General features: G+C 31.8%; 2 protein-coding genes and 1 long non-coding RNA gene across 8 annotated transcripts; 2 read left to right on the top strand and 1 right to left on the bottom strand.

Annotated features, from left to right (window-relative positions):
• Positions 1–1175: 1175 nt before the first annotated feature.
• Positions 1176–5137, top strand: LOC115989080 (receptor-like protein EIX1). Its single transcript, XM_031112747.1, has 2 exons — positions 1176–1538; positions 5093–5137. Exons 1-2 carry the CDS (start codon positions 1241–1243, stop codon positions 5104–5106), a joined length of 312 nt encoding a protein of 103 aa, XP_030968607.1. The 5' UTR covers positions 1176–1240; the 3' UTR covers positions 5107–5137.
• A 1448-nt stretch (positions 5138–6585) lies between these two features.
• On the bottom strand, positions 6586–9230 carry LOC115988553. 2 transcript variants are annotated; one of them, XR_004091570.1, is made up of 4 exons: positions 8899–9230; positions 7615–7669; positions 6931–7023; positions 6586–6799 (listed from the first exon to the last, which is right to left on the bottom strand). It is a non-coding gene; the product is annotated as an uncharacterized LOC115988553 (long non-coding RNA). The 2 variants fall into 2 exon arrangements; XR_004091571.1 differs by lacking the exon at positions 7615–7669.
• Positions 9231–12945: 3715 nt separating this feature from the next.
• LOC115991778 (cycloartenol synthase-like) lies at positions 12946–23268 on the top strand. Of its 5 annotated transcripts, none has more exons than XM_031115688.1 (18): positions 12950–13317; positions 14615–14800; positions 15128–15217; positions 15538–15732; positions 15828–15912; positions 16203–16373; positions 17155–17339; positions 17566–17679; positions 17903–18025; positions 18111–18233; positions 18303–18401; positions 19304–19360; positions 20891–20937; positions 21024–21167; positions 21374–21551; positions 21626–21706; positions 22386–22469; positions 22994–23209. In XM_031115688.1, the coding sequence occupies exons 1-18, from the start codon at positions 13069–13071 to the stop codon at positions 23105–23107; spliced, it is 2325 nt and encodes a 774-aa protein (XP_030971548.1). In that variant the 5' UTR covers positions 12950–13068; the 3' UTR covers positions 23108–23209. The 5 variants fall into 5 exon arrangements, with proteins under 5 accessions (XP_030971550.1, XP_030971551.1, XP_030971549.1 ...); XM_031115687.1 differs by having other exon boundaries at positions 12951–13317; positions 16203–16369; positions 17151–17339; positions 22994–23205; XM_031115689.1 differs by lacking the exon at positions 21626–21706 and having other exon boundaries at positions 12948–13317; positions 16203–16369; positions 17151–17339; positions 22994–23268.
• The last annotated feature ends 471 nt before the right edge of the window (positions 23269–23739 follow it).

Below are 23739 nucleotides of genomic sequence, written 5' to 3'. Positions count from 1 at the left end.
ATGTTTTGAGAAGTAGAGAGGCTATTGGAGCAATGAATTATGGTTTCATTCTCTATTATAGAGAGAATTTTGGGTTTAGCTATACCATTGGAGATGCTCTTAAGTAGGTAAAGTACCAATTTTTAAACTACAGGTAGACAAAGTGTTTTTCAGGCAAACCATGGAGTAAAATATAATTTGCCCAAGTTTTTATGAAAACTGAATCTTGTGATAATTCATTTATTTGTTGCAACAAAGAAGGTTGCCATTAATGAAACACCAGGGTGTTGAGATCATTGGTGGCCTATGGCCCCTGATGTTAATGATTTGGGATTTGGTTTAATTTTAGATATGTCATTTTGTTTTAAATATACAATAGCAAGTGGGAATTGGTTTTAATCTCCACATTTTATTTAGTTAGTGGATGATGTGACAGTTTTTTATTAAAATAAAATGAGATTCCAGTTAAAAAAAATACTAGAGATAAGCCATACCCAATGATGTGATCAATGATGCTGGAACCCTATTTTTTGGGATAATTATTGATCTTTTTTATTCGAATAATTATTGTTCCTTTCAACAGTAATTTATTTACTTTCAGCTGGTGTTGGTTAGGATATTGTAAGCCTTAATTTACAAATATTTTTGTAGTACAACACACACTTTGGTATTTTTCAATGGAGATGTCTAGACTCTAGAGTTTAAATCTCTCCATGAATTTACTTTCAAATTAAAAAAAAAAAATATTGTAATTAAGCCTTAGTTTAGTGATTGACATGGAAAAGTGGTTTCTTATGGGCTGTCACTATAATTACAACGTGGAATGCATTTATAATTTCATGAGACTATCCAAATTTTTTGCTAAATATATCAATAATATTACGAATAATATACACTTTGCCACAATTGTCTTATGTGACAGAGTGTGATCGATTGTCTATCACATCTTATGGATCCACCATTTTTTTTCTCCATTATTTATAGTTTATTATGTAAGATAGTTATAGCAATATGTGTGTGAAAGTGTATGATACTATAATTATTATTGGCAATGCTGTCTAATCAATCAAAAGCAATTTCCAACAACTTCTGACTTCTTTCTTTTTATTTATTTATTATTTGATAATAATAATTTCTACATAATGCGTGTATAAATAATTGTGGCTCGGGGGTTGTAAGATACTCATAACATTGCACCTTTTATGTGTTGGTGCTCTTATTATCTTAATCACATTCTTGATCTTCTACGCTCATCCTAATCATGGGTGGAAGTTCCCTCCAACTTCTCCTCACTTTTTTTCTCTTTTTGTTGTGCATGAAACCAGCCCTTGGAAATTATTGGGGTGTGGAAGATGCTAACCTCGGCTGCAAAGAGCATGAGAGACAAGCACTTATCAAGATTAAAGAAGACCTTATTGATGATTATGGCCATCTTTCTTCCTGGAGTACTAAAGTGGGGAGAGAAGATTGTTGCAAATGGAGAGGGGTCAACTGTAGCAACCAAACAAGCCACGTAATCCAGCTCAATCTTAGTATCTCAGATGTGGAACCTTTGAGAGGTAAACTAAGTCCTTTCTTGAGTGAGCTGCAATATTTGACTTTTTTGGATGTGAGTTACAATGATTTTAATCATACCCAAATCCCAAAATCCATTGCTTCTCTCTCAAACTTAAGACACCTTGACTTTTATCATGCTAATTTTGGAAGAAATATTCCTTTTCAGCTTGAGAACCTTTCTAGCTTGCAATATCTTGATCTTGCCTGGAATAATTTTAATGAACCTGAAAACTTAGAGTGGCTCCGTCCACTTTCTTCTTTAAGTTTCCTTAGCATGAGTTCTGTTAACCTGAGCAAAGTTAATCATTGGCTCCACGTAGTGAATCAACTACCTTATTTGACAGTCCTAGTCTTGCATGCCTGTAGTCTTCCAAATATTTTTCCTATTCCCCATGTTAATTCTTCTACTTCTCTTGACATCCTTGATCTCTCTGATAACCAATTTCAAGGTTTAATTCCTGATGCTTTCAGCAAAATAAACTCTCTTGAGGTTCTTATTCTCGATGATAATGAGTTTGAAGGTGGGATACCAAAAGGCATTGGTGGCCTGTGTAATCTAAATACATTGTCTCTATCACACAACAATCTCAGTGGACAGCTTCTAGAATTTGTTCATAACTTGACTGGGTGTGCAAGCCACTCAATAGAGGGATTGTATTTAGATAACAATCACATTATGGGATCATTTCCTGATCTCACAACATTTCCATCATTGAGAGTATTATTGCTTTCTGAAAATCAATTAAGTGGGACAATACCTGAAAGTTTGGGAAAACAATTTAATCTAGAGATATTATACATTGGTGGTAATCCATTCGAAGGTGTTATTTCTGAAGCCCACTTCTTAAAACTCATAAAATTGAAGGTTTTTCAAATATATAGAACCTCATTGATTTTCAACTTCAGCTCTAATTGGGTTCCACCTTTTCAGTTAGACCAGCTATATATGAATACTTGTCAACTCCCTCATTTCCCAAAATGGCTTCAAACTCAAAAAAATTACTATTGGCTTGATTTAGCTAATTCTGGAATTTCAGATGCTCTATCCAATTCATATTGGATCTTCCCAAATCAAAAATTCTATATGAATTTGTCTGACAACCAAATTAGTGGCCATATTCCAAATTTGTCATTGGAGTCATCCTTTGGCTCTGTCATTGACTTGAGTTCAAATGAACTTGAAGGCGAAATACCATCATTCGTATTTAGAGGTGTGCATTTGGATCTTTCCAAAAATATGCTTTCAAAGCTAGCCTTCTCCTTATGTGCTGCCAGTAATAATAGTTTAAGATTTCTAGATCTTTCCAATAACCGATTATCAGGAGAGCTTCCTGATTGTTGGATGCATTTTGAAGGACTTAAAATTCTTAAGCTTGAAAACAATAATTTTCATGGGAAAATCCCAAGCTCAGTGGGCTCTCTTATTGAGATTGAAACACTAGATTTAGGCAATAATAATTTTAGTGGGGAACTACCTTCATCCTTGAAAAATTGCCCAAAGTTGATATTTCTTGATCTTCGAAACAATAGCTTGTCAGGACTAATACCAATGTGGTTAGGGAGAAGCCATCCAAATTTAGTTGACCTTATCCTTAGATCCAATCACTTCTACGGAAGAATGCCTCCTCATCTATGTCATCTAACACATCTTCAAATTTTGGACCTTGCTTCGAACAAAATCACAGGAAGTATACCAAAATGTCTCAACAATCTTATTTCCTTGATGGATAAAAAGAATCCAAGTGTAGCCATTAACCATTCTTATGAAATACTCTCTTTAAGCTATGTTGACCACACAATTTGGATGTGGAAAGGACGAGAGTACGAGTATAGAAATAATCTTGTACTGGTTAAGAGCATAGATCTCTCGAGCAATAAATTAAATGGGGTAATTCCAGAAGAAATTGGGATGCTTGATGGATTGATTTCTTTGAATCTCTCAAATAACTTGTTGACTGGAAAAATCACTTCAGATATTGGTCTGTTACACTCACTAGAAGTCTTGGATTTATCTGACAACAAGCTGTGCGGTGAAATTCCTTCAACCCTTTCTCTTATTGATCGTCTAAATTTCTTGAACTTGAGAAACAATAATTTGTCAGGCAGAATCCCAACAGGCACTCAACTCAGTACCTTTAATGCCTCTGCATATGAAGGGAACCCAAATCTTTGTGGATTCCCACTTCCAAAGAATTGTTTGGGTGAAGAAACACCTCAAAATCCAGCAGTGAATAGAAGCAGTGGAGATACTAGAATGCAAGGCGAGGAAGATGGGTTTATAACCCTAGGGTTTTATGTTAGTGCAACCATTGGATTTGTCGTCGGTTTTTGGGGAGTTTTTGGCACATTACTACTAAACAAGTCATGGCGATCTCATTTCAAGTTCATGAACAATTTCAAAGATAAGCTATATGTTAATGGAGTAGTGAATACGGCCAGATTGCAGAGGCAACTTCAAAGCTAATTGGTAATAATATTTTCTTTATATAAAAGGCTGTCATTGTTTGTGCCCATATCTAGTTTTCATATCTTTGAGGGCTACCATTGAATTTCTACATAAAAAGGCTGTCATTGGTCACTAAAGTTAGGTTTTTTTTTTTTTTTTTTTTTTTTTTTTTTTTTTGAGAATGAGTTGTTCTGTTGTTCTTAGTATGTTATCATTTATTTTAGACCCCCACCCAAAAAAAGAAAAGAAAAAAGAAAACCTCATAGGGTAGTTTTGCCCCTAATTTTAATGAGGAAAAAAAAAAAAAAAAAAAAAAACCATAACCTTCCATAGCATAAAATTTTTTACTTGAAAAAATATAAATGATTTTTTTTTTTTTTAACATAAGAAGAAAATTTTACGATCTAAAAGAAATAATTTGGGGAATTTACAAATAATTATTATACAATGTGCTCCAACTTTTTTTCATTTGATAAAGAAAAGTCATAGTTAATGAAAGCTGTGTGCCTTTTACTATTTGAAAAACCATAGAAGACGACTTATAAGAAAAAATGATTATCTTCTCAAAGCATTCAATACATGTTCCACAGAGTATCTTATGAGAAAAACTATACATGAAAACTATTGATTCAAAATCAAATCCCCTCCCAAAATTATTAAATTATAAAAAAAAAAAAAAAAAAAATCACAACAGATCACCCTAAGTTCCTAACCATTGTAGCAAAAGTTGTGAAAGTGTTTGTGTCATAAGACTTACTGTTTCACAAAAGATCATGCTTGCTCAAAAAGAAAAAATAAATAAAATAAAATAAAAGATCGTGCTAGTGCAACAAATATTGTCATTCTTTTATATTTTATAGAATTTTATTCTTTCAATATTGACTATTCATTAAGCAAGAAGGTTATTTTTTTTTCTATTTTTTATTTGTTTAAAATAAGTTCTACACTAAATTTATCTTTCATTCCAATATCTTAAAAAAGTATTATCCTTCCTCAAACATATCATTTTCTTTAGTTCGTTTTTGTTTTTTGTTTTTATTTTTTTATATTTTTGTTTTAATTTCTGTCCAGTTTGATATCGCCATCTTAATCATTTTGTTTTCGCACCAGGTGTTGCTGTGTAAGCCTCAGACTCAGAATAAATTTCTTTGGGAGATATATCATCTATGTGATGTATGGTTTGTACGGTGTGTCGGTATGTGAGTAAGATTTGGTGTGCTTTTCAAAACACTTACAGTGTGATTAGGTTTGTGCTTCAATAATTAATATTTGTTGAGGTTGATAATTTGATATGTATTTTAATCCCAACCAGCAAAGTGACTGTAGAGTGTAGACTTGTTTACCCTAAAATAATTAGTTTTGCATGTGCTATGATAATTGATGAAGTGGTAACATTATTTTTCTTTAATGATTGACAAATTACATCAATTAATGATTGACAATTTTATTTTTTATACTTTTTTTTTTCCAATTAACGGTTCTGAGAAATAAAGATAAATGAAAGATATTCTGTCAAATTAAAACTATGTAAACTCCAAAAACCTTTCGATGGTGTTCATTAAAATTATTTTCTTAAAAAAAGAAAAGAAAGAAAAAGATAAAATAAACAGTTAGCATTGGTGTGGTTACTATGGACTTCAATATGGGTTTTTAATATTGGGCTTAATGTAATGTGAGTTTAGGTTTGGGTATTTTAATTTTTAAATGGGTTTGAACTTTGGGTATGTAGCTAGGCCTTGGACTAGGAGCTTACTTGGGCTTTTAATTGGTATTGGCCTTTGGGGTTATTTTGTGAGACGTTAGAACTTAGAAGTGAGGGTTTTTATTTTTTATTTTTATTTTTATTTTTTTTATAGAAAGTTTTTGTGGCTACCATGTTTGGGTAAGTAGAAATTTGACACAGTTAATGTATTGGGAAAGTGTCCAATGCCATTTTCTCTCTATTTAGAAGAGAGGCCGTGGATTCTCTTGTGGCTTTGGGAACTTTAATTCATAGAATTAAATGATGATTTTAATCTTAAACTAGTCGCTAACCCGTGCGATGCACGGGAAAATTAATAACTAAGTTCTAAAATAGTGTTATTTATTTATTTTTAAGAATGTTAAATAATACATGAGTATTTATAGAAGTTCAAATCTCTAAAAACACTATACCAATATGAGAAATTTGATTGCTTTGTTCTACCCAAGTACAAAGTTAAAACAACATCTAACTTTGTATAACTTATTTGTACCTTTAGTTAACAACCTCAAACAATTGGTTGGCATCCTATGTCTATTATCAATTGCATCCTTTTTTTCATGAAATTTAAGGTCTCTGAACAGTCTCTATCACTTTTTTTAACATAATCCTTTCTATTATTCAGTCTATTTGCAAAATCTTGGTTGTTTATTCCTTGTTCTTGTCACCATCAATGTTGCTTAAAAAATCACCTTTAGGAGTATCATTTGAAAGGGCATATATGGTGCAATTAGTAAACAGTAGAAAGGGAGCACAACATGCAAACACAAGAATGCTTTACATATCTTTATATAAACTACATCCATTTAAATAAATAAATAAATAAATAACATATTAAAAGAAAAACATTAAGGACCTTGAACTTGGTGAACTAAGGTTATAATGTTATTACATATAATGTTATTCATCAGCCCTATCTCAATCTTGTGTGCACTGCAAGCATCTAATTGTTCATTAGTAGAAACTCCATCTCATGTAGGCCAAGCATTATAAAAGTATACATCCTCAGTCTCGTGCCCTTCGAAAGGCAAGAGAAATACAAAAGAAGCTCACCAATGCAACCCTTTTCACCTTAACTATCAAAAGAATAAAAGTTAGACATCCTTAAGCTAAACTCTCTCAATCAAAAAAGGGGAAACAACAATGTGATATTCCTTTTTGTTGAAAAGAGAATAAAAATAATAAATATTCCTAAGTAAAAACTAACCTCAAAGATTCCATGCCACTGGTGAGTGGTATAATTAGTCCAGTTCATCACCAATCAAAATGAAAAGCCATCTTTCTCCTTAAAATTCATAAGCTGCAATAAAGGAGTTGTTATACATTCTCTAAATCCTACATGTTATAATCTATTGTAAATTGGAAAGAGATATATTCTCCTAGAGATTCAAGATATGATGAGAGGGAAAACTATTATCAAATTTGATGGAAATGAAAAAGAATGTCATATCATTCTTAGGTAAAACTAAAACATACAGTTTTTTGGATAGAAATTTCATGGTGTGAGCCTAAGAAGGGACCATCATGCATAATTTTACATGATAAGCTACAACCTGAATATGAAGAAAATAGTCCTCTTGCTAATGCTAATTAGCCAAGAAGGTCATATCATCATATTTTAATTAACCCCTCCTTAGTCCTAACAAATCCAATTCTTAAGGCCTTTGTGCACAATAAAGCATTTTGAACTCTAAATGTAGGTTGTAGCTTCACTTCAAGTGAGAACTTGAGTTTAATATTGATCTTCAATAGCTTCTTTTCTTTAATTATTTTCATAATTATGTAATTTATTTTTCTGTTTTTTTATTTTAATTTCAAAAAATAGAGTAGCCATTGGGAGAACCCATGGTCTTGAAGAGACAATGCAAAAATAGAAGAGAGTATATTATACCTTTTTTATACGCAAATTTGAGTAAGCATTGAGTATATATGTCCACTTATTAAACCTGAAAAAGGGACATTGTACAAAATCAAATTGTGGAAAAAGAACAAAAAACTAATGTAATTCATCAAACAATTTGCATTTTTGAATCAACAACAAATTCAAACCATAAACCCTGTAGATGATGGGAATAAAGTTGAGAATAATAATGTGTTAAGAGAGTTAAAAATTGGATTAATTGAGCAAAAAAATTCCAAAAAGAAAATTTAAAAAGAAAAGGGAAGTACATATTAGAATCTGTACAGGGAAGACTTCCTGTTGTAGGCTTTTGTGAGAAGAGACCTATGTTTCTTGAAAACCAAAAAAGAAAGAAATTTTGAAATAAAGAAAACACGGGAAACATATTGGAAGCAAAAAGTACTACTCACAATACCAATTAAGAATACACTTTGATCATATATATAATTATTTAAGACATACAATTAGAGAAAGATTATTAATCAACCTCATGCAATTCATCTAAAAGTAAAGAAAATTAATCATACAAGATTAGACTCAACTTTTACTTAAAATTGAAACCTAAAACAAATCCTAGTATCAAAAATTTCAAAATCTCATAACGTAAGATCAGTAGCCAATTAAAGAAACAAATGGATTGTAGAGAACCAAATTTAAGGTACATAAACTATCCTACAATTGTATTATGAGTATTTGTTAATCCTTTCAGGTTTTTAATGAGGCTCCTAATCCACTATTTTATCAAATATGGGAATGACAGATAAATTTGCTTAAGTTCCAATTCAATTTTTCAATCTCTCTATTAATTTACTTGTAGAAAGTTTTGTAGACAAACTTCGTAAAAAAAACTGACAGAGAACAATGATTCTAGGAATTTAATTAAATAAAACTGTATCTCACCAAAGTTCAGTCTGTCTCTTGAAAGAAAGAAAAAACACTTTTTAATAAACAAACATAAGTTGTCATTAAGACTTGCTATGACAATTTCTCTTTACTTTTTTTCATATCAATAAAAAATCTGCCACCCCATTATCTTATGCCACTTTGTTGATTACTAAGGATCTGAAATATTATAGACAAAATAAGGATCTAAAATATTGTAGACAAAATATTATAAAAGAGTTTCTAGTCCTCTTGCCTACCAAAGTTTTGAACGTGAAATTAACATTCTAGAATGTGCATCACTTTCTTCTACCTTAAAGCATAAACTTGTAAACAAAACTAATATAAATAAATATGTTTAGATCCCACTGGAAGGAAAAGGAAAAATTATACCTTCTAGATGCAAGCCTTGTCTTAAGAGATCTCTGAAATTAACTTTTCTTGAAGCTTCAAGCAAAGCTAAACACCAACTTAGAAAACATAAATAGTCATAATTTCCATGGGTCAAATAATTTGTTTAAGCATTACAACACAACAATTGATTTAAAAGGTATAATTTCCGGTTGTCTGGTCTACCAAAGTTTTGAACCATAAATTTGGAAGGGACAGATGTTTGGCTGAAAATGGCCTCTCTTGGTGCAATTAGAGGAGCCTAGAAAATTGGACTAATGGTAAGCGGTGGACTCTCATAGAGCATTGTAGAATGGCCACATTAATTTATGCAATAATATATATATTTTTTTTATAGTATAAACACAAAAGAAAAAAAAATGCAGGATTTCTTGTGAGAGCTCTCAAGCCAATAAAGGTGAACCACCTTCAACACCATTCTCGCATTTCACTTCCTCTCAAACTTGACTTCTACTTCCACTTCCACAACCAATATTATCTCACTGATCACTCAGAACTATCACAGTAGTTTTAAACTTCAAGTAACTTTGCTTCTCTTTTTCTCTTTACTGTCATAACCTTGTTTAGTTTTTATTGATCACTTCTAAGTACTTGAAATTATAGTTTCTAAGGAACTTACATGGTTTAGGTGCTAAGAACTTAGCATTTCTCATGTGCTTCCTTGATTTACATTTAGCTTTTTTTCAGAAACTTCCTTTAGATGTTGCTTTAATTATACTGGAAAAAGTTAAATATATTATCTCAGTTGTTTCAAAATGAAGCACAAGAATGCCCTCATTTTGTTCCATTAATACAGTAGTAAACTAATCGGAAAAGCCATTCTGAAGCTTCCATAGACATAAAACCATATATATTAATTCAATTGACATCTGTAAGGTACAAAGTATGTGTTCTTAGATGAATTAATTAGTATCAATATGAGGAGCATATAGGTTCTGATATATAAGATCTATTAATAGTTCCCAAAACCATTCTTTGTTCTTAAAGGGAACAAATATGACAAAGAAATTGGACTTGAATAAAACAGGACCCGTAATTTTTAAAAATCAATTAAATCTCTGAATCAATTTCGATGCTGCATTACACATCACTAAAACTATCAAAGTTCATAGTTTAATGCATAACTTATTAGGAGATTAGGAGAAAGAGAAACAATAAAATTTGATAAAACAATACCTGCAATTGTGTTAAGACGTATATCATTGATTGAAAAATAGCCTTCCTCATCTGCTTTGCTCCATAATTGGTATTCCTAAAAATTGGGAATTGACATGCAAAGGTAAAATCTCTTTCAAATTTGGTTTAGGCATTTCTTCAAATAGTTAAGGAGGAAATAACACATGCCTCTGATTTGTGAAAAAGGATTTCGTTAAAACTTAAAATTAGTAGAGATTTATAGGAAATTCACCAGACAAAGGTCAGGGAAAAAAGATTCAAATAGAAAAAAAATATTAGGAAAAAAAAGAAACACAATAAAGAAAGTAAATTCAAAGAAAAGAAGGAGAATCGCATTTTTGGGTATCGGGTTTGATTTTCTTCATGAAAGAGTTTTGGTGAAAGAAAAGGTACAACATGGAGAAGGCAGAGCATCGGGTGTGGGTTTTTAAAAAATTTTATTATTATTATTATTATTATTATTATTTTAATATTATGCTGACGTGGAAAATTGTGGGAGCTTCTAAAGCTTCGGTTTTATATATATATATAGATAAGGCTCGAAAAAAAAAAATCCCCAAACAAAAAATTGTAGAAAACTGTGACAATTGCGTGATTCAGAATTTGACTCTTTTTTTTTTTTTTTCTTCTTTATATACAAATTACTTATGATTATCAGATTATGTCTTTGGACTTTGGTATGATACTTTGATAGTTTGTTACTATTTGATACCAAAAATTAGAAGTTTGAAATTTTAGAATTTGGGTGTTGTAGCATGATCCACCCCACTTAAATTATTTTTTAAGAATTTTTTTTTGTAAATATTATATATATATATATATATTTTCCATGTGCATTTCATTTTTTAAATATAATAGAATTTCACTTTATAATGTCCATTTCATGATAATTGTTGTTTATTATCAAGAGAAGATAATAATATGTTTTTGGTGTAAATCTATATCTATATATATATATATATATATTAATAAGAAAAATTTAGAGAAAGTTTAATTAGAATTAGAAGTTAGAATTCAATTTTGCTTCATGTGTCTAAATTTATGTGAGAACCACACTATAATTATCAATTTAAGTTTGTGTTATATGCGTCTACTTAATTTTTTTTTAATCTTTGTGCCAAATGAGTTAATAAGTGCAAAATACTAAGAATATAATATTAATGAATTATTAAAAAAAAAATCGCATACACTCAATAAAAATCATTACTCGTTCTATCTTATTAAAAGTTAGAAAAAAAAATGATCACAAGTAGTATTAAATTTAAGTAAGAATTTTAATATGTGACTAATTACGTTTACTTTTTTATATAAAATAATTTGGCTAATTATTTATATTTTTATAATGAAAATTGTGTTTAATTTTAAATGCATCCATGCATTGGTATGAGTTATATAATAATAATAATAATAATAATAATAATAGGTAAAGTTGGGAGAAAATCCAATTAGATTTCCAATTGGAATTAAATTAGAGTCTAATTTTACGCCATGTGTCCCATCTAATCTAAGTTTTTAAATTTTTGTGTCAAGTAAGTTAATTCAATGTAAAAATTGGATTTTAATTAGAGTTTAATTTTGTGCCATGTGTTCCATTTAATCTAAGTTTTTAAATTTTTGTGTTAAATGAGTTAATTTATTAGTGTAAAAAAGAGGAGTCCAATATAAGTAAATCATAAAAAATATATTTTTTGAATGATTTTTATATTTATGAGCCTCTTTTTTTGTATAACTAAAAACAATTCAAGTTTATAAGTCATATATATATATATATATATATATATATATATATATTAATTAATAGTCAAAACTAAGAGAAAATCCAATTAAATTCTAAACTAGAGTCTAATTTTGCACCACGTGTCTTATCTAATTTTTAAATTTTTGTTTCAAGTGAATTATTTGGTGCAAAAATTAAAGAGCCTAAATTCAATTAGATTCTAAATTGAATTATAATTGGAGTTCAATTTTGCGCATGTGTTTCATTTAATTTTTTAATTTTTGTGGCAAGTAAATTATTGAATGCAAAAATAGAAGAGTCTAGATCTAATTAGATTCTAAATTATATACATGTAATTGTGATTTTTTTAAATATATCAGTGCATATGCACAAGGTTACACACTAGTATATATTAATAGACAAAGTTTAGAGAAAATTTAATTAGATTCTATAATTGAAGTCCAAATTTGCGCGTATGTGTCTTAAATTATTTATTTTTAGAGATTTTTATTTATTAATTTTAGAGTTAAATGTGGGATCATATCATAAATATTCATCAAAGTAAGTTATTGAGTACAAAATCTAAAAAGTTTAGATTCAATGAATCGTAAAAAAAGAAAAAACAATATAAAAAATAAAAAATTAATTAAAAAAAAAATATATGAGCAATTTACATTTTCTACCTAATAATATTCTTATAAATTTTTTTTAAAGAATTAACAAAATATAAAAATAACTATATATCAATAATATTTAAATAGTATAAGTAAGATATGTCCTTTAAATATATCTATTTGTATTCACCAGATTTATTTGAAAAAGAAATACTTTACGAATTCCAAAAACAAATCATAAAATAATGAACCACGTGTATATTTGTCGGAGAAAGGACAGAATAAAAAAGAAAAATTATTTTTTCTTAGGAAAAAAGGAAAGGACAACTATGTATATAACTTTCGCACGTAATTTGAAATCTCTCCGTATATAATAAATCTATAATATTTTTATAAAAAGATAATATAATCTTTTCATAAAAATAATAAGTTATATAAACAGCCAATAATAATCTATTACTATTTATGATAACATTTTATATCGTTTCGCGTGCAACTGAAGTGTAAGAAGCGAGGGAAAATAGGCTGTCCTGTCTAGTGTCCACTCTACGATCTCCATCGTCTTCTTTCTCTCTCTCTCTCTCTCTCTCAAAGTCATCTCATTTGATCCACTGAAAAGCTAAGCAAATTCAAAGCAACTGTGGAATGTGGAAGCTCAAGACCGGTGCAGAGACAGTGAGAGAAGAACGTAACAATGATGATGAAAGTGGTGGCAGTACTGGCAGTGAAACGTGGCTGAGAACTTTGAACGGTCACTTGGGACGTCAAGTTTGGGAGTTCCACCCAGAACTAGGCACCCCAGAAGAGCTTCAGCAGATAGAAGATGCTCGACGTGGCTTCTCCGATCGGCGGTTCGAGAAACGCCACAGCTCTGACCTTCTCATGCGCATTCAGGTCTGGTCCCATGTACCCACTATCCTAAATCTGTTCAATTTTTCTTTCTTTCTTACTTGTTTTAGTTCTATGGTGAAGATGGCGAAATGGGTTGCTTTCACTTTTGTTTGTTGGCTTATTTGTTAGTGGCATTTCTCAATTTTGTTGAATCTAATGGTTATATGAAGTTTCGGTTTTTCTGTTAGGATTTGGATGAATTGGGGTGTTTTTGTATTTTGAGATCATCATATGGGGTCTGTGATTACCAAGAAAAGAGTGGGGCTTTCACTTTTTTTTTTTGTTGGTTAACATTTTTGTTTGTGGCATTTCTCAATTTCATTGAATCTAATAGTTATATGAAGCTTTAGTTTTCTGTTAGATTTGGATGAATTGGAGTGTGTTTGTATTTATGTATGTGTTGGCAATTAAATCGAGATCATGATGTGGTGTCTATGATTATCATATTCTAACCACCAGTTGTGAAGTGGGGTTTTCACATTTTGGATGAAATTTAAAGGCCACTGCTTCCTGGGTTTTCACATAAGAGATAACCTTGTCTAAGTCCCTTACCTCCTTGGATAAAATTGTATCAACTTAAGGGCCAAAGTCTCTGGTGTTTTAAGATCCCTTAAGATTGTTCATGGGGGTGGTGGAAAATTCTAAAACTCAAGAGACTTATTCAGGCCTCATCCCAAGTTCCTAGTGGAGCCTGGTACTGAATTCTACGGTATGACAATTGGCACCCTGCCTTTAATCCAGAAATTTGGTCATAGAGTAATTTATGATTCCCACATTAATTGAAGCTAATGGTTGTATATACTTTTAAATTTCAATTCAGATTTAGATGGGTTGGGTGTGTTTGTATATGCGTATATACTGAGAAATTGAGAATTGAGGTGGGATCATATTCTTCTTCTGAGCTCATGGAACATCTTCTGTTTGATAACAATTATAAATCTTTGTTGATTCTATGATATATTAAGTGGGTCTGTAATCATCAAGAAAAGAAAATGTAGACTGTGTATGAAATGATTTCTAGTATTTAAATTTTTTGTTAGTGGCATTTATCAATTTTCTGGAAACTAATGCTTAAGAAAGAATATGCAATTTTACATTTTTTTTAAATCAGAATTTAGATGCACTGGGTATGTTTGTCTTAATGTATATATTGTGAATTAAATTGAGGCCATATTATTCTTAGGCAATTACTTTTTGCTGGGAACATATTGAAATTTGTAATTGACTTGGTTTTTTCTATTTTTCTTTCTGTACTAATTGATTCACAGTATGTTGCTTTACTTTTTCCTCTCAAATTTAGTTTGCAAAGGAGAATCCATCTTTTTCTACTATACCACAAATCAAAGTACAAGATACAGAAGAACTCACAAAGGAGGCGGTAACAATCACATTACAAAGGGCCATCAATTTCTACTCAACAATTCAGGCACATGATGGTCACTGGCCAGGGGATTATGGGGGTCCCATGTTTCTAATTCCTGGTTTGGTAAGGATGAAACCTACGAAACAGAATTTTTTCCATAAGAGCGGGGAAAAAGAAGGCAATCCCATAATTTTGTGTAGTAAAAGTGGACTAATCTATGTATTGTGGTTGAATTTGAAAGCACACAGTTTCATGTTATAAGATTAGCATATTTGATTTGAAAATTTGTTTGATTCGCAAAATGAACTGGAAGAGGTCTTGTAAGGCTTAGCAGGGAATGGGGGGAAAAAAACCACTGAAGAAAAATGAAGTTCTTTCACTTCTCGAATTTTTCCTCTAAAGTTATCTTGAGCTGACCTGAAGTGTGATCCTTCTTATAAAATGCAATAGGTGATTACTCTTTCAATTACTGGAGCACTCAATACCGTCTTATCAAACGAACATATACACGAGATCTGCAGATATCTGTACAATCATCAGGCAAGAATATTTTCTCGCAACATAGAAAGTTTTATATATAATGCTCCTTTTCCACATTGAATTTCACTTTTAGTCACACTGTTAATAAAGGGATAACTGCCTTACTAATAAATTTTTTTTTTTTTTTGTCTTCAATTTTGCGGAAACCTTTTTAATGATTTTATTCCTCATACTTTGGTAAATTGCTTATATGATTGATGAAAGCGTTATGAATTAAACTCAATAGAGCTTTGTTCTAAACTTCTAATTACTTTGGGTGTGGTAGTATTAATATTGTTGATGAAAAAAAGAACTTGAAATGGTGACTCTTCTAATTGCAGAATAAAGATGGGGGTTGGGGTCTACATATTGAGGGCCCAAGCACCATGTTTGGTACTGCACTAAATTATGTTACTTTGAGATTGCTTGGTGAAGGAGCTGAGGATGGATTAGAGGCAATGGAACAAGCACGGAAATGGATCTTGGATCATGGTGGTGCCACTGCAATCACTTCATGGGGGAAAATGTGGCTTTCAGTATGAACTCAGTGTTATTTTTTGTAACATATTGACAAAGAAGTTAATACCTTGAAAATATTAACTGACTTGTGGTTGATTTTCTCTGGTTTCAGGTACTTGGTGTGTATGAATGGTCTGGGAATAATCCGCTGCCGCCAGAAATATGGCTCTTCCCTTACCTTCTTCCTTGTCATCCAGGTCTCTATTTGACTGCTCTTTCTTATACCATTAACACAATGTATGTTCAGTTTTGTCAAGGAAAAAGTATCATGTATTGCTTACGGTTTAAAAATCTTACTAACATGGTTTAGAAAACATTGGGAAAATGTTATATATCACTTAAAATTTGTTCAATCTGCATATTCTCTGTTAAAATTTGTGAGGAAGAACTTTGATTCATGAGTGTCAACTGAGTGGGTTGCTAATTGCAGTAGAATGGCTTTTTCATCAGTTTCTTGGTTTTGAATTTCCATGTTTTCTGTTAATAGGAAGGATGTGGTGTCATTGCCGAATGGTGTATTTGCCCATGTCTTATTTATATGGGAAAAGATTTGTCGGTCCTATCACGTCCACAATCCGATCTTTGAGAAAGGAGCTTTATATGGTTCCCTATCATGAGATAGATTGGAATGAGGCTCGCAATCTTTGTGCGAAGGTAGGTAAAAATTATACCTTTTCTTCTCCTTTAAGTTTTCTACATTTAAATTTTACCCTTCCACACTATAATATTTTTTATTCTCTTTTCAAGCTCTTGCTGTTGCACAGAAAAATAATTCAAATACTAGGTTTCAAAGATACTTCAAAATAGCTGCTGTATCAGATTAATTGATATTGTATAAGTAATAATGATTGTGTCAAGATTTAGAATTGTAATAAGATATTAATCAATACTGCAGAGTTTGGTCAGGCTCCCAGAGGGTCAACTTCAAACCCATTTCTGTCCCAAACCCAAATTGTATCATGATTTCCTATTCAAAACCATTATCCGTAGTATCAAAAAATGTGGAGTTCATAAAATGTCACATCAATTACAGATATGTATCAAAACCCTATGGTGCCCAGAGTATCATTATTGCTTACTACAATTTGCTAGCTTTTTAGCACTTTCCAACACCATCAAGGTTTTATTTTTATTTTTAATTAAAAAAAATAAAATCATATCTTAGGTTTGTTGTCTATTGTATATAAGCTAACTTATTTTTTGGGGCTATGTGAATGTAAGCTTAACTATATGACTATTGCTCTTAAGTTTTACTAACATACTCTCTGCATTGGTCTAAAAAAACAACTGAATTAGACAATGAGCTAATTTGAGTTCATAGATACGTTAATATGCAATAGAACATCTGATTCAAAATAAGATTTAATATGCAACTTCTGTCATGTTTCACTGTCGCTGTTGATGCTTACATGGGTTGCTTTACAAATATTGTTAGGAAGATCTATACTACCCCCATCCACTGGTTCAGGATATCCTCTGGGGATCTCTATACTATGCCTATGAACCTGTTTTTATGCGTTGGCCTGCAAAAAGATTGAGGGAGAAGGCTCTACAAACTGTAATGCAGCATATCCACTATGAAGATGAAAATACTCGGTATATATGCATAGGGCCTGTCAATAAGGTAATTTTTTTAAAGATGTGAGAGAGAACTAGAGAGCAAAGTTTGACACTGGAAAATTTTAATTTGAAGCTATGAGGAAAAATGGTTGATAGTCATTCAAACATAATATCAATTGAAGAGTTAGATTAATTAGCTTCTTTAGCTCTACACCTTCACTCAAAGGCACTCACTGTACTTGTTGGTAGTTCCATTGAGCTATTGGCCTTGTATTTTGTGGATGATGCAGGTGTTGAATATGCTTTGTTGCTGGGTGGAGGATCCAAACTCAGAGGCATTCAAATTACATCTTCCAAGAATCTTTGATTATTTGTGGATTGCTGAAGATGGCATGAAAATGCAGGTTCAGACATTTACTGTTAAACAGTTTTTAACTGACTTAACAAGCATTTCTCTCTCTCTCTCAGTATTCCCCCCCCCCCCCCCCTCATCCCCCTCCTCTCTGTGGGGGGAAGCCCTTAGTATTTTTTTAATTGTTCAATGAAGTATATAGAGCCCATGATTATGTTTCACTACCTCAAATATTGAGAATTGTACATTGTGTGTTTGTATTAATTTTGATGTAGGGTTATAATGGGAGTCAATCATGGGATACTTCTTTTGCTATTCAAGCGATTATATCAACTAACATTGCTGAAGAATATGGAGTAACTTTAAGAAAAGCACATGACTACATAAAGGATTCGCAGGTTCTCCTTTGCAGAATTTTTTTATTATTATATCTTAAAATTATTCTTTTCATATTTTCTTGACCAATTGTGGTTTGCTTTGAAGGTCTTAGAAGATTGTCCTGGAGATCTAAACTTTTGGTATCGTCACATTTCAAAAGGTGCTTGGCCATTCTCAACTGCAGATCATGGATGGCCTATTTCTGATTGCACTGCAGAAGGATTGAAGGTAAAGTTAGAACAAACAGTTCCATACTATATAATGGAAAAAATTTCTGATATCTAGTTCTTTGTGCAGGCTGTTTTATTACTATCAACATTCCCATCAGAAACAGTTGGGAAGTCGTTAGATGTGAAGCGGTTATATGATGCTGTAAATGTTCTCCTTTCCTTACAGGTAATTGTTAGATATGTTGCATTTTTAGAAGCTCAAAGTTGGAATCTGACATAGCAAGTTTTAAAAAAAATGTTAACAGATTGAAAAAAGACATAATAGTTTACTCATGATTCTTGTAATTGGCTTAACTAGAGTAATTTATTATATGTACATTTCCCTCACTGATGGCAACTAATTGTGCCTTCAGCTTGGGCTTGCTTAAATATTTAAGTATTTAAAGAATGTAGGTGTTGGCAGTACTGAACTCTGAACATCCAAGGATTTATCATTGATTCACAAATGACGAAAATATTAACCTGAACGTTTATTGTCTGATTTTCTCTGAAAAATGTAGACATTACTCTGAAGTTCACAATTCTCACACCTCTGGTTCTTTTTTATTCGGATAGATATCTTCAGAAGATAATAGTGGAAGAGGAAAAGAAATTCCTCCAACAAAGGATGTAGTTTGTCTACTCTATAGTTTTTCTTACACATATCTTAACGTCATGAATGCCTTAAAGAGTCTTGGTTGATTGGATTAGATGATATGCAGAGTATTAAATTTGGTTATAAGCATGTTGGGTGTTTTTTTGTTTTTGTTTTTGTTTTTTGTTTTTTTGTTTTTGTTTTTAATGTTTTATTACTCTTTCCAGAATCATACATCTGAAGTTGTGAAGTAAACATAGAATAGAATGTGGCACTTTGAAGCTTTGAAGTTTTATGTAATTCTTAAAAGAAAGAGTTCTGTATATGAACATTTCTGCATGATATGTGCACCTGACTTTATTGTTCTTCCATTTTGTTGTGATATTTTTTTTTTGTTTAGTTTGCTTGTCTCTGGTATTGTTAGCAGATTAGTTTTGCAATTCAGTAGCTGGTGAGTTATAAACATTCTAATGGATGTTCTTAGATCACTGCAGAATACTGATGGTGGCTTTGCAACTTATGAATTAACTAGATCCTACCAGTGGTTGGAGGTAACTATTATAACTTCTTAAGGCTTCTTTCTTTTACTTTTACCTTTTGTTTTAAATAATTCTTCTTACCATGAATTTGCTATGTCTTGAAAGTTTGAATTATTGCCAAGTACCCCCTTATTAAGAGCTTCATGACTAAGCTGGACCTGTTCTCCCAGTGATATTTGAACTCAAATACAATGAATGTTCAGGCTTAGCCTTCACTTAGAAAAAAATTATAAATTACTTGTGAATTGTTTTTCCTCGTTTATGTTCTTAGACATATATTATATAACTCAGCCCTAGAATCTTTTGTGACTTCTGGCTGCACCAATATTGTGATTCATACTAATCCATTGGAGGAAAACCATCAGTGTTTGGAATGACACTTTAGAAGCTATTCCACCTTGAATTTCATTGTATGGAAACCCCTTGAATTGAGATGGCTAAAATTCATTAGGGATTTTTAGTTCAGAAAAATAACCTTGATTCACAAACTTTAAAAAAGCTGAATTTTCACTGAGATGAGATACTGGCATCCTAACAGTCTACCAATGATACTTGTTTCCAGAGTAAAAGACCGTCTTACATGTCATGGGACTCAGCTCATGGCTCCTATGTTAGCTCTGGTTGGTAATCACTGATTGCCCAGATGACTTCCTATATAGATGTGTGTGTGGGTGTGTTTTGCGAGTCTATACTTTACTACGTTGATTGAGAATTATATGACATTGATTAGGGATTGTAGGGAATTGGGGTCAATGAGCGCTCTAATGATACCATATCCCCCCATAAGAAATGGTGGAGGGCAACAACGTAGGTTTAAAACTCACTGGGTGTTTGTGTAGACTTATCAATCTAAAAAAGAAGGATTTTAGGAAGTTGATATAGAGCAATGGTGTTTTGACCTGGGAAATTTAGGATCAATGTGATGATTAACTCTATATAAGTTTCTTTTTTGATTGTTAAGTTTGCATGTGCACTTAAGTGTGTTTTGAAACTATGGCCTTACCCTTTGCCCTTTCTTACGGGGAAGGAGGTGCCTTTTGAGCTAGAGCTCATTGGCAACTCCATATCAATTTCTAATGATTTTATGGTTGTATTTAATTATGATTTGATGAGCTCTTTTTAGATATAGGGAATGTGGTAAAGAAATCATATCAGTTAGTAATTTATCCACACACGGCAGGTGTTTCTAACCCTTGAAATTATGGTTGAGTCACACGCATTTTTATAGGGCAGTAAGTTGGAAATTCACTAGAAAATAAAATCTAGCTCTTTGTAATCCATATTCATGTGTTTTTCCCTCTTCTTTGCCTTTCTTCGGGTTTGAATGGGGGATAAGGGGATGATGTGTGAAATGAAGATACTTTACTATGCCATTCTTGCTTTTAAGTGGTGGCTTTGCACCAGTGGTCGAGTTATGTAATCCTAAACTCCATGTTCTTATCTTGTAATTGGCTGTATAGTTCATTTTATCCTATGCTGCAAGTTTATTGGAAAGATGCTGAGATTATATTTGCAATGTCTGTTGTCTCCATCAATTTTCAGTTAATCAATCCTGCTGAAACCTTTGGTGATATTGTGATTGATTATCCGTAAGATTTCATCACACTTCATTTTGTAATTCTATTTACTTTCATTGAAAAATTCTAATATGATGTTAAATGAAGTGATTATGTAGATATGTTGAGTGTACGTCAGCAGCAATTCAAGCACTGACATTATTCAAGAAATTATATCCTGAGCATAGGAGGGAAGAAATAGAAAATTGTATTGCTAAAGCTGCAGAGTTCATTGAAAAAATACAAGCTTCAGATGGCTCCTGGTTTGCTTTCACATTACTTTTCTATTTATATTCTGCATATTTGCTTGAATGTCTTCGTTATTATCAGTCACTAATTTCTCTCCCACTTTAATTTTGTATCAGTGCCCGAGCTTAACCTAATTAGTCACTTGTATATCTTGGAATTGTTTGAACTTTGAACAGTTATGAAATTACTTGCACCCAATTAATCTGAAATAATTAAATAGGTATGGATCCTGGGGAGTCTGCTTCACCTATGGTGGGTGGTTTGGGATAAAGGGGTTGGTAGCTGCTGGAAGGACATATAAGAATTGCTCTAGCATCCGAAAAGCATGCAATTATCTGTTGTCCAAAGAGCTTGCTTCAGGTGGTTGGGGAGAAAGTTACCTATCATGTCAGAACAAGGTTGGTACTATATTTAATTCTTATATTCTTCTGTAACTCCCATATGCAGGCCATCTTAATCTTTTCTTGAACAGGTGTATACCAATCTCGAGGACAATAGGCCACATATTGTCAATACCGGATGGGCTATGTTAGCCCTCATCGATGCTGGTCAGGTACATTTGGTGAAGAATCATTTGGAAACTCCCCCCTCTCCCTTCTTTTTTTTGCCTTTGGTGCAAATCAACCTATCAAATTCATTTTAGCATTTGGTTGATAATATGAATTCATCTTCCCATCTGTCTAAAGTTCCTCACAGTAAGGTTATTAAAACTAGAGAATTATCATGCTTGCCTACTTAAGAGTCATAAAGGAAAAGTTTCAACATCATATTGGTAATGAAATATCAATTCCATACATTTCCTGCACTCAATGACATTTGGCCACAGAGAAAATTGGTTCTGAGAGTGGAAATTCACTTTTGTGAAAACTAATGGGATTTTTGAACAGTAATGTTTAAAAATCCATACATTATATAATTAATACTTTGATACACACAGGTAATATTTGTGTTAATTTCACCAATCGTGTCTTGCATGAAAAACACATTCATCACCATATTTCTCATAATTTGAAAATTGAAGTAACTATCAGTTTTGGTTGATCGCATTCCCAGTTTCATTTAAAAAAAAAAAAAATAGTAATAAAAACCAGAAAATAAGGACAGGCAAAAAGTGATCAAGCTGGTTGTATACTTTTTTCTTCCCAACAGAAATTTATATCACCTGCTGTATAATTTTTCTAGTCTTGATATTAATAATTGATTTTTTTTTTTTTTTTTCTCTCTTCTGAAAGGCTGAGAGAGATTCAACACCATTGCATCGTGCAGCAAGGTTATTAATAAATTCTCAAATGGAGAATGGAGATTTTCCACAAGAGGTAAACCTAGGCATTGTTTCTCTATTTTTCTTTCCTATCAAAGCGAAATATTTCCTGAATGTGCAGTTGTATTATGTTCTGAGGAAAGGCAGGAACAGACCAACAGTCCATTTCTATGGCTTTAAAAATGCAGTATCCTATTACATAAATTTGACTAAGAAATAAATCACACCAAGATAAAAACATGTAAAACATAGAAATATTCTTAGCATATTTTTACTAGGGATAGCTGACCCCAAAGTTTTGGTATTGACACTTTGTTGTTGATATTTTTACTAGAGGTGGTTAAATGAATGATATGGAGGTTATAGGTTCTCTAGACCATTAATTTCTTTAGATATCTAGGTTCTTATAGACTAGAAAAGATAAATATTGTAAATCTTTGGCTTGTCTGCTCATGTATTTTAGACCACACAGCATAAGAATCTTTTAAAAACAACTTATTTCACCAGCAACTGCTCAAGAAAGTTATTTATCAATACCTTATATGTATGTGTTAATAATTTATGCATTTTGTCATACAGGAGATCATGGGAGTTTTCAACAAAAATTGTATGATCAGCTATGCTGCATACCGAAACATTTTTCCTATTTGGGCCCTTGGAGAATATTGTTGTCGAGTATTGCAGGCACCCTAAATGATGTCATTTTTACCTTCTTCCTCCTTGTTTTCTAGTTTTAGTTTTTGTTGTTTGTATTCTATAAATGTCACTTTTGCAGGCACCCTAAAATATTTGTTGTCGAGTATTTTGACTATTGCTCTCAACAGTTTAGATTTCCTAAAATTTTCACTCTATGTATATGACCATTAATGAATAAAAATAATCCAAATATTTTTATAATTGTGGGCCACTTACATTATTGCCAATTGGACTTAAGTGAGCCTTAGTAAAAGTCCCAATGCTAGCTTAAGGCCCCAATTGCATGAGGTAGATGTTGAATGGTAATGGTAGGTATGATGCAAATTTCCTTAGAAAAGTATTTGGTGTTCAAACGATTTGAAAAGTACTGTATTTACTGTGTGGATTTCAGTTTGGGGACGGATTCTTTTGTGATAATCCTATTATCTTTTTGTTTTCTGGGTGTTTGCGCTTCGTCGGGTAATGTTAATGAGTGTTGTTAATTTACTTGCTAGATGGAATTATTAGTTTGGCCTACAGGCACTACACTATCATTATTATTTTGTTTGGAATCTAGTCCTCTTGTGACTCATGTGGAAACTATGGAGTTAATAGTTTGGCATACACACGCTAGCATTGTATTTTTCTTG

This window comes from Quercus lobata, chromosome 5 (assembly GCF_001633185.2).
Source record: "Quercus lobata isolate SW786 chromosome 5, ValleyOak3.0 Primary Assembly, whole genome shotgun sequence".
Classification (NCBI taxonomy): domain Eukaryota; kingdom Viridiplantae; phylum Streptophyta; class Magnoliopsida; order Fagales; family Fagaceae; genus Quercus; species Quercus lobata.
Note: the sequence above shows the minus strand (reverse complement) of the source record. Positions and strands in the feature narration are given on the sequence as shown.